The 10014-nt window shown below is 55.3% G+C and overlaps 1 protein-coding gene across 1 annotated transcript; it reads right to left on the bottom strand.

Moving 5' to 3' along the window:
- Nucleotides 1-917: 917 nt before the first annotated feature.
- On the bottom strand, nucleotides 918-4663 carry HEY1 (hes related family bHLH transcription factor with YRPW motif 1). The gene is made up of 5 exons (XM_008255689.5): nucleotides 4315-4663; nucleotides 4124-4199; nucleotides 3900-3983; nucleotides 3610-3691; nucleotides 918-2697 (listed from the first exon to the last, which is right to left on the bottom strand). The coding sequence occupies exons 1-5, from the start codon at nucleotides 4401-4403 to the stop codon at nucleotides 2114-2116; spliced, it is 915 nt and encodes a 304-aa protein (XP_008253911.3). The 5' UTR covers nucleotides 4404-4663; the 3' UTR covers nucleotides 918-2113.
- Between the last annotated feature and the right edge of the window lie 5351 nt (nucleotides 4664-10014).

The following is a 10014-nucleotide window of genomic DNA, read 5'->3' on the forward strand; positions in this document are numbered from 1 at the left end:
GAAGTCACTGCTCAAGTTCAAAGTCCAAACTTTTCCCTTTGCCTTTTTTTTTTTTTTTTTTTTTTCCATCAAGACAGGGCGGGAGAGCTCAGAGGTTGGACAGGAAAGAGGAAGGCTCTATTTTGTCATCTGCAGAGTGGATCCTCTCCCTCTCCTCCCCGCTGCTCTCAGGACCAATGTGAACCCTTTCCGAGCTAAGAGGCAGGCAGCTTAATTGGCAGCGGTTAGCTTTTCAGGCAAGAGGACGGCTCTCCTCCCCAGGGACCCCGATGACTGCCTCTGTTCTGGCAGCATTTCGTTCTAATCTAAAGCATATGTCAGCTTCCTCGCGGTGCGATTCAGGGAGTCGAGTGCAACTGAAGGGTTAAGCGAATTTCTTAGACACGAGACCAGGGAAGACCCCTGGAGCTGTGCAGGTGCGGAATTACAGCCTGCCAGTCTCCATCATGCCGCAGCCTCCCCAGCAGTGGCACGGGCATCTCAGACTCAGCACCATTGCGGCTTGGCTGTTTCAAGACAAATAAACAAAATTTCCTGTTCTCAGCATAGAACTGAGGCCACGCTACGTGCTCTCGGTAAATATTTGTCAAAAGGTCGACACGCTTTTAAAGGATCCCACCAGAGTTCTTTCACACCCCTGTAATTCCCAGCCTGACTTAAGCCTGCCCAGTCCAGCGACAGCCAGTTGAGAGCCAGACCACCTGACCTAGCCATGTCGCCTTGTGGTGTCAGGCCAAAGCGCTGCATCCTCATGAAGTCACCTTATCCCACAGCACAAATCCACACAGTTTAGCATTCCAAGGATAGGGACAGCAGGAAACATAGGCAAACCCATCTGGCAAAACAAAAATGAAAGAAAGTCTACCATATTTTAAGCCAACAGAGGAAGGGTCAAGATAAGAAGGCAGATGCAGCTGGACACTTGGTTCTTTTTTTTATTTAGTCACAACACATCAGTACAGGAGAGGTCAAATCCAGTTCAGTGGAGGTCGCTGAAGCTACACCTGCTAAGGGAATAAACCTGCAAACCGATACCTTTATAACCCAAATCAAATTAAATAAACCAAAGAGGAGAAGGCGACACAGCCCTTTTAATATCTCAACATACATTTCCATGCACCAGAAGGAAAACACAAGACAAAAATTTCCAGTTGAAAGAAAATACGGCAGTTCCAGGAGAATTAGGTTATAGGTTTAAAAGGCTCCACTGCTGTTCAGCTGACCACGTGCACACCAGGATCCCTTAGCCATGTTGACATCTGCGAATTTGAGAGCCGTGGGATTAAAAATTCATTGCATTGCTTGGGGCTGGCAACACCGTCTTATTCTAGGCAGCTAGCTTCCTCCTCCTCCCCAGCAACACTCGGAATGCAGACCTCACCTACCAGTGGCTCTCTCTCACTTCAGCCAGAGCTGCAAGAGTCCCGGCAGATATTAGTAGCGGGTCACATGGCTCCCGGGCCACGGAGAGCCTGCATATTCACCTCACTGCTACGGGAGGGCCCAAAGCAACTAGTCTTCATTCTTGGATAAAGCTGTCATCTGATTTGTCAACGCTTTGTTCAGAAATATAAAATTCAATATACTCCCCTCCCCCACACAAAAAGAATATTATTTATACAACACCTTCATCCGTCAAAATAGTCACAAACAGAAATCATGTTAACATTGAGATCAAGATTTGGAAAGTTAATTCTAAAGACAGACCATAACTATACAAGGAGTAAAAAACAGACCCAAAATACTAAATGTTAAGGTTCCCAAAACTTTTGAGGCTAAAAACGGAATCATTCATAGACAGACAGGTGTACAAGGTAAATTAGGCACAGGACAAACCTACCACATAGTGTTAACTTACACTATTTGAATTTAATATTTTAAACAATATTTAACAACTAGGTTTTCAAAACTGCTAAAACATGGCATGATAGAAAAAAATTAAGAAGAAAAAAGTAAACCAACAAACCTTTAGTCTTTAAAAAAAAGTTTCATGTGAAAGTGTACCTTCTTCCTTTTTACCTCTACAGACGCCTGTAAGGTGGTGTTGGCAACAGCCCAGCTCAGCTGGGGTCTTTTTAAGCTTCCCCCTCCCTCATTCTACAGCATCAGTCCTTTAGAAGGCTCCAATCTCTGTCCCCCAGGGTCTATAGGGCTTGCCAAGGTTTGCTGCCTGCGTGGGTGCCGAAGGGCTCAGTGCATTGGGAGAGAGCAAGTGGAAGGAGCCGAAGGAGAAGGGGAAAGCCGACAGGGAGGCCACCGAGGAGAGCAGAGGTGGTGAGAGTTTGGAGGCCGAGGTGACCACGGGGAGCACCGGTCCAAGACCACCGCTAGGGGGCGCTCGCAAAGCGGGCGCCTCTGGATGCGCCGCGGGCACCCGGCCCTGGTGGTGTGGTTCCGTGGGCGAGGCCGCGGCGGCCGTGTTCCCGTGGCCGTTCTGGGGCAACAAGAGCGGGTGCGCGATGTGCGGGTGGTGTCCAAAGGCGCTCCCCCAGGGCATGTGTCCGAGGCCGGCGTGGGCGCCGCTCGCGGCTTCGCGCTGCGAGGCGTAGTTGTTGAGATGCGAGACCAGCCGCACGCGGAGCGGGTCGGAGGCATCCAGTCCCTCGATGATGCTCAGGTAGCGGGCGACTTCGGCCAGGCATTCCCGAAACCCCAAACTCCGATAGTCCATGGCCAGAGCGTGCGCGTCGAAATAGCCTGAAGAGCAGAACAAAAGAATGACCTCAGGACTTTTGGCTCATTTCCCCTCATTTCTTCCGCCCCTGGCAGCCCTTCCAGGCAAATAACCTCACAGGCCTCCAGCCGGGGCAATCATGGGTTCGGAAAGTCCACATATTTTTTTTTCCAAGTCGGCCAAAATCTTTGCATCAATCAACGTGAGCAGAATGTGCTTGCTAATGCAAGTTCAAAGCCCAGTAAGAAGCTGCCCGGCAGAAATTGGAATTATACCCTACCAGCAGATGAAACTCTGTTCATTCCTTTAATGTTTTCCCTCAACAACAACAAAAAATACATCAATGACAGAGAAACCACAGAGCAGTGAAATTCATTAGACACACAGATGTAAGTTATCATCGCGGGGCTTTCAGGCCCCGGGTCCCCAGCTAAGCATTTTCCGGCTGGAGACAGACTCACAGACGTCCGCCTCCTACCTTCTGTTGGGGCTTCTCCACGGAACCACAACAGGTTTTTCTTCGAGTCATGTGGCACCTCCTTTCTTTATAAAAATGCTGTTTATGAAATCAAGACCACATACTTAAAAAAAAAAGCTTTTTATTTTATTTTTCCCCTTCAAAATGGCAGGAGCCAATGTGAGAACTCCCTGGCTGGAATCAGGGCTGCCCCAACTTCAGGGGACTTCGGGAATAACAGGCATTGTCCAAAAAGATGCATTTGCTCAATCTGCAGAGGGTGCGGGCGATGAAGTCACTGGAGGAAATGTTGCTGTGCGTTTGAAAATGTACCATCAGGCGAGTGCACGCACCGTTCAGAAATGAGAGACACCAGGCGGTGACTGCGCCGGTCTGGTCCGCTGCTGCCGCTGCTCTCTGCACCCCCATAGTCGGGAGCCCCCCACCCCGCCCCGCCAGGAAATACGGAGCCATATACCTTTCCCTCCCGCAGTGTGCAGCATTTTCAGATGATCCACCGTCATCTGCAGGATCTCGGCTTTCTCTAGCTTAGCGGAGCCCTGGAGAAGAGAACAGCAAGATTGCTGGGCCTATGAGAACTTAACGCACGGACACACAGAAACCGTCAAGCGTAGACCCAAGGAAACAACGCGTCTAAAATGCGTGGGAACCGCCGCAGGACTTCAGCCGCGGCTCCCCTCCGAGGCTCGGGGGCAGCGGGTTCGGAAGGCGCGCGCAACTCGGAGCTCGCCCTTCTCCCTCCATTACCTGCTTCTCAAAGGCGCTGGGTACCAGCCTCCTCAGCTCGGACAAACTGTTATTGATCCGGTCTCGTCGGCGCTTCTCAATGATCTGCAGAAAGCAGGCACAACAAAGGAGGACATTGCCACTACTGCTGGACACCCCGCAGGGAAGAAACGGTGGTCCTCCCCGTTAATGCGTAACCAAGATAGTCACAACAGTAAGTAAATAAGGATTATCCAGAGACTCACGCCTCTCCGACGTTTCCTGGCCAAGATCTGGGAAGATGTGGTTGGAGACATGGAACCCAGAGCCGAACTCAAGTTTCTAAGGGCAGAGAGAGAGAGACAAGGGGCAGGGGAGGCCCCGTTCAGCGAGGGGAGGGGACCCGCGAGGTCTCCCCCGCGCCCTGCCCGGCCGCTCGCTGTCACCGCGGACTCACCCATTCTCGTCCGCACTCTCCTTCTCCACCTCTACGGTCTCGTCCAGCTCGCTATCCGACGAGCTGTACTCGGGGTGAGCGCGCTTCATGCTGCGGCAGCTCCGGGGCTCCTGGGGAGGGTCGGCGCGGCGGGCAGGGAGTTCACCACGGCGGCGCCTCTCCGCGCTCGGCTGCTCGCGCCCGCCACACACTGATCCCGCTCGCGCTCTGCCTCGGGTTAAAACTCAACCATCCCTTTCCCACGCTGAGCCCCTTCCCAGGGCCCTGGGGAGGGCGGGCGAGGAGGCGGAGGGGCGGGGCGGCGGCTGCCGGGCAACAGCTTCACCCCCACCACCACCACCCCCGCCACGGCCAATCCGACTCCTCGCCCCGCTGATTGGCAGCCGCCAGGGCAGGGGGGCGGAGCGAGGCGGAGGGCGAGGGCGGGCCGCGCCCCCGGCGGCGGTGCGTCGGCTCCGCGGGGGCTCCGCAGTAGGGGGGTGACGGAGGAGGCGCAGGCGGCGGTGGGCCGGCGGCGGGGAGGCGCTGGGGGCCGGGCCGGGACACCAGCCCGCCGGCGGCCGCGGCCCCGCCCCGCCCCGCGCGCCCCGATTGGCCTGGCCGCGCGCCAGAGCCGCGCCTGCAGCGCCGCCGCTGAGCCGCACGCGCCGCGGGCCGTGGGAAAGTGCCGGCGCCGCGGCCGCCAGCCAATCCGGGCGGACGGCGACGGCGGCCGCGCTGGCGGCGGCGGCGGCGGCGCTGGGCGTCCGCATGAATGGAGAAGAATGGGCAGGCGGAGGAGCGGGGCCGCGCGAGGGCGCGCAGGCCGGAGCTGGGCGGCCGGCCGCGGGCTGGGTCCCCCGTGTGAACCTGTAATCGGAGCCCGGGCGCCGGCCGGCCCCGGAAACCGCCGCCCAGCGACGCCGTAAATCTCGGCTGCGTGGCCGCCTGTGTCCGGCGACCGGAGGGCGCGCGCCGCTGGCGGGGCCGCAGCTGGTGCACCTGGCCCGGCCGCGCGCCGGCCGCTCGGGGCAGCCAAGCCGGGAAGCGGGGAGAGGGCCGCCCAGGCGCCGGGCGCGCCCGCGGTGGCCGCCGTCCCAGGGGCCGGCCGCTTGGAGGGGCAGGACTTGGGTTGAGGGATGTCCTTTTTCGGGGTTGGGGCCCTTGGCCTCGCGGGGAGCCAGACGCCTCCGGGATGGAGTGAATTCCCCGGTGCTTGTAATTTCCGGGGCAATGGAGAGCTTGTTTTCTGGGCTGAAAGCGAGGGAGTGGGGGATCCTTGGGGATATTCATTATGTTTTTTTCTTTTCCCCAGGCGTCGGCGGCTAGATCCTTTCCGCGGGCGACAGGGTGGCGGGTTGGGCGTTTATTTCTGGGCCCCGCCTCGCTGCGGGAGAGCACGAGCAGCCCTTCTGCTCTGGCCTGGCTGTGCGGTGGCGCCTATTAGGAGCTACGTGAGGTCCCACGAGACCCTCCCCCCAAGGAGGACAGATTTAAAAAAAAAAAAATACGGTTTTACATCCCCAGACCCATTCCTAATGCCAGGTTTTGTAGAAATGGGCAGGAGGGTTACTGTGAATTTGAAAACCCGGTCGTCTCTGTCCCTTATGGTGGCTAAATGCACGCATAGCTTGCAGCCGGCTCTGTGAAATAAAGCTATAGGGACGTGGTTGAGAGTGCCAGAGGAATGTGCTCCCCCTGGCAAGTAGCTTTTCCTATGCTGGACCGCGTCCGTGTTTTCAGTGCTGCCCTGAAACACCTGGTCACCACGCTGGGCGACCTGAACCTCATCCCTGTCTCAGCACCTCCTCACCCCCAACCCCTCCACACGTTCTGCAGCCTCCTAGATCCCACTAAAGCGCTTACAGCACTCACCTCTGGCCCCTCGGCCCTCCGTGCCCTGACCCGCTTCTCCCTCTAGGCTGGGTCCCTGGCTTAGCCCCCCTGCACTTGTCCGTTGCTGGCACCTAGACACCCCCCTGCTTCCTGATGCTCCACCACGCGTCGCCTGTCAGCCGTCAGTCAGATCCAGCCCACCCCCTGCTTTCTCTCTGGCTGCTCACAGGTGACAGCGCTCTGGGGGTGCTGCTGTCACACAACCGCAAGTTCAGCTCAAAGCTGCTTTTCCAATCCCTCTGGCCTCAGTCAAGGCACCAGGAGCCCCTGCCTCTCCCTTCCCAAAGTCTGAAGGTCCAGGCGTAGGAGACCCTCCCAGCGACCCTCCTGTGCTTTCCAAAGTCCCTCTGAGCTCAGTGGCTTCCCCTGAAGTGACAGGCCACCCTGAGCTCAGTGGCTTCCCCTGAAGTGACAGGCCACCCTGCCCCAGAGTCAGTGTGCCCACGCTCCCGCCTGCTGGCCCCTCTCATCTGCTGCCTCGGCCTTTCCTGCTTGGGCCCATTGCTGCCTCTGTGGACAGGCACTGAAGAGTGACAGGTTGCAGGTGCGAGAAAAAGACAGGGTGGGGTTCCGCAAGCTTGGCTCCACGTTGGTACCCGAATGAGATAGCTGTCACTCAGGCATGATTTCTCTCAGAAATGACATTCTGACGTGGATGGTTGACCTGCTGGTTAAGAGGCCACGTAGAATGCCCACATCCCCTGTCTGAGTGCCTGACTCCAGCCTGCTGCTAATGCAGCCCCTGGGAGGCAATGGTAATGGTTCAAGTGGTTGGCGCCCTGCCACCCATGAAGGGGATCTGGATTGAGTTCCTGGCTCCAGGCTTCAGCCCTGGCCCAGTGCCTGCTTTGTACAAGCAGATGGGAACTCATTCATTCATTCATTCTGTGTATGTACACGTGTGTGTTTGTGTCTCCCCCTCAAACAAAAGGTTAGTAAAGAAAACCCTTTTTTTTTTTTAAGGTTTATTTATTTATTTGAAAGAGTTACACAGAGAAGGAGAGGCGGGTGGAGAGAGAGAGGTCTTCCATCTGCTGGTTCATTCCCCAAATGGCCGCAATGGCTGGAGCTTCACCAATCCGAAGCCAGGAGCCAGGAGCTTCTCCCGGGTCTCCTATGTGGGTGCAGGGGCCCAAAGACTTGGGTCATCTTCCACTGCTTTTCCAGGCCATAGCAGAGAGCTGGATCAGAACAGGAGCAGCCGGGACTTGAATCGGCACCCATATGGGATGCCGGCACTGCAGACGGCAGCTTTACCCGCTAAGCCACAGCGCCGGGCCCAAAAACCCTTGGTTTGAAAAGAAATGAGTTTCTCCTGCTTCTTACTCTAATTATTTCATTCATGCAACAGCACATATTCACACCTTCACTGTGCCAGGCACTGGGCAGCGGTCTGAGAAGACAGAGGTGACCCAAAGGTCACCCAGCCCCACCCTCCTGGATCCCACATCCCCAGGGGAAGTCAGACAATGCACAAGTAAAATAGTCACAGATGTGTCCCAGCCTGGGCGCCCCTTTTGATAAGGAAAAACAAGGGGGCAGGGATATTTTATGAGGTGTGGGAAGGCCTTCTCATAGTTTGGGAAGGCACTTGAGATCAAGATGAAGTGGGCGAGGCAGCGCCATTATAACCAGGAAAGAAAGGGAGGAATTAGACCGGGCCCAGCTTCCACCACCTGCTACGCGGAGGGGATGCACCCCTGAAGGCTCCCCAGAATGCACACACACCCCACCACCCCCCGCCCCCCGCAGCCCGAGTGGGGCAGCCCAGCTCTGGCCCTTTGGAAAAGGTGCCTTTTGCCAGCTGCCCGTGAGGAGCTTTGGTTAAAGCTGCTGCTTTTGGTAATTCATCTGTCCTGAGGACGTGCCCATTTTGAGTTCCTTTGCAGGCTCATTTCCTTGCTGGAGTGTGCAGCTGGGTGGAGGGGTTTGCATTTCAGCAAGCTGCCTTTCTCTGTGACCTCTTGCAGAAGAGATAGTCCCGATGTAGGAAGTCACTCCCAGGGCAAGCCCGGTGGGGGGCCTCCCCACAGGTGAGCAAGCAGGACTTCCCGGAGGCACAGAGCTCAACCTCAAACCAGGGCTCCAGCGTCTCTCTGTAGAAGAGGTTTTAACAGCGGCCAGTAGGTGGGAAGGGACCCGAATGGTAGCCAGTGGGGGTCCACCTGGGAGGAAGCTGTGCATCTTGAGGTCATCAGAGCTTTGGCCACCATCAGCGCCTTGGTGCCACTGACGATACCTTTCTTTGTCAGTTTGCTGGTGATGCAGGTGAGCGGGCACTGGCAATGGTGCCCAAGAGAGCCGCAGAACACACCTACAGCTCCAAGAAAGGTTTTTAAAACAACTCTTAGGGGAAGACAACCAGCATTTGAAACTTTCAGAGCTTACTGGTTTACTTATTTATTCAACAAGCTTGTATAAAGCCCCTACTATGCACTGGGCACTGAGCGAGGCCTGGAGCGATGAGACTAAAAAGCCACAGTTAATATCAGATGTTCACAAACACTTAACGGCGTGACAGTGGTCAAGGTACTTAACCTCTTCAGGCTTCAGTTCTCTGTATAACGGAGATAGCACTGTTGGGTATCAAGTACTTCACATTGTGCAGGGTCATTGATGAGCACTCAGTAGTAAGTAGCAACATTCTAATTAGATATTAAAATACCTGCTGTGGGGCCGGCACTGTGGCATAGTGGGTTAAGCCGTTGCCTGCAGTGCCAGCATCCTATATGGGCTCCAGTTCTAGTCCCGGCTGCTCCACTTCTGATCCAGCTCTCTGATATTGCCTTGGAGAGCAGTAGAAGATGGCCCAAGTCATTGGGCCCCTGCACCCACATCAAGACCGGGAGGAAGCTCCTGGCTTCGGATCAGCGCAGCTCCGGCCGTTGTGGCCATCTGGGGAGTGAACCAGCGGATGGAAGACCTCTTTTTCTCTCTCTCTCTGCCTCTCCTTTCTCTGTGTAACTCTGACTTTCAAATAAATAAATACCTGCTGCACCAAGAGTGGATAAACTGTAAGCGCTAGGCTACCCCTCAGTTTTCTTCTGAGGCTGTGTTATGCATCTTAAGAGGTTGACAGGAGGTGTAAGTCTCTAGGCATTGGAAATATCAAATGTCATGGTCTCTGGGAAGTCTGAGCCTTTTCACTTCATGCGAAGGAATCAGTGCTCCTTGTTAAGAGCACTAATGACTTGGAATCCCAGAAGCATCTGCTCTTCTTTATTAGTGAAAGTTGTACTTTTTGAGTCTCTTATTAAGAAAGATCTCTGTGTGCATGCCTGCCGTTATGCCATGCTCTCGCGGAAGTCAGAGATGGCTCCCTTATGAGAACACACCAAATCGGAAATCACCCCACGCTGTCACACTAGAATTCCAACTAAGTGCCCTGTTCCTCACACTCGCTGCTTCTCCAGGTGCCACAGCTTGCTACGCCATGCAAAAGTGCACTTCCCCCACCAACTGTCCTAGTGAGCGCAGGCATTGGACCCCTGCAAGGTGTTCACCTTGGAGGCGTGGTCTAACTGGAAAGTCAGCAGGCAGCGGCAGTGTGGTGCAGGAGAGGATTCAAAGTCACCCATCCAACACCACACCTCTCTCCTCTGAGCCTCAGTTGCCTCATTTGCAAAATGAATAATCCGTCCTTGGGCCCCTGCACACATGTGGGAGACCTGGAAGAAGCTCCTGGCTCCTGGCCTCAGATTGGTCCGGTTCCAGCCATTGCAGACATTTGGGGCGTGAACCTGCAGATGGAAGACCTCTCTCTCTCTCTCTGCCTCTCTGTAACTCTGCATTTCAAAAATAAATAAATAAATAAATAATAAAATG

The sequence above is a fragment of the Oryctolagus cuniculus genome, chromosome 6 (genome assembly GCF_051225735.1).
Source record: "Oryctolagus cuniculus isolate XC-2025 breed Fujian yellow rabbit chromosome 6, ASM5122573v1, whole genome shotgun sequence".
In the NCBI taxonomy this organism is placed as follows: Eukaryota; Metazoa; Chordata; class Mammalia; order Lagomorpha; family Leporidae; genus Oryctolagus; species Oryctolagus cuniculus.

What these genes read in the sequence shown, in the direction of transcription:
- HEY1 (XM_008255689.5), bottom strand. Translation starts at nt 4,403, where the DNA reads ATGAAGCGCGCTCACCCCGAGTACAGCTCGTCGGATAGCGAGCTGGAC. An exon ending in CCAGGAAACGTCGGAGAGGC is followed by an intron (nt 3,984 to 4,123) that starts GTGAGTCTCTGG and finishes TGCTTTCTGCAG; the next exon opens with ATCATTGAGAAGCGCCGACG. An exon ending in CCAGCGCCTTTGAGAAGCAG is followed by an intron (nt 3,692 to 3,899) that starts GTAATGGAGGGA and finishes TCTCTTCTCCAG; the next exon opens with GGCTCCGCTAAGCTAGAGAA.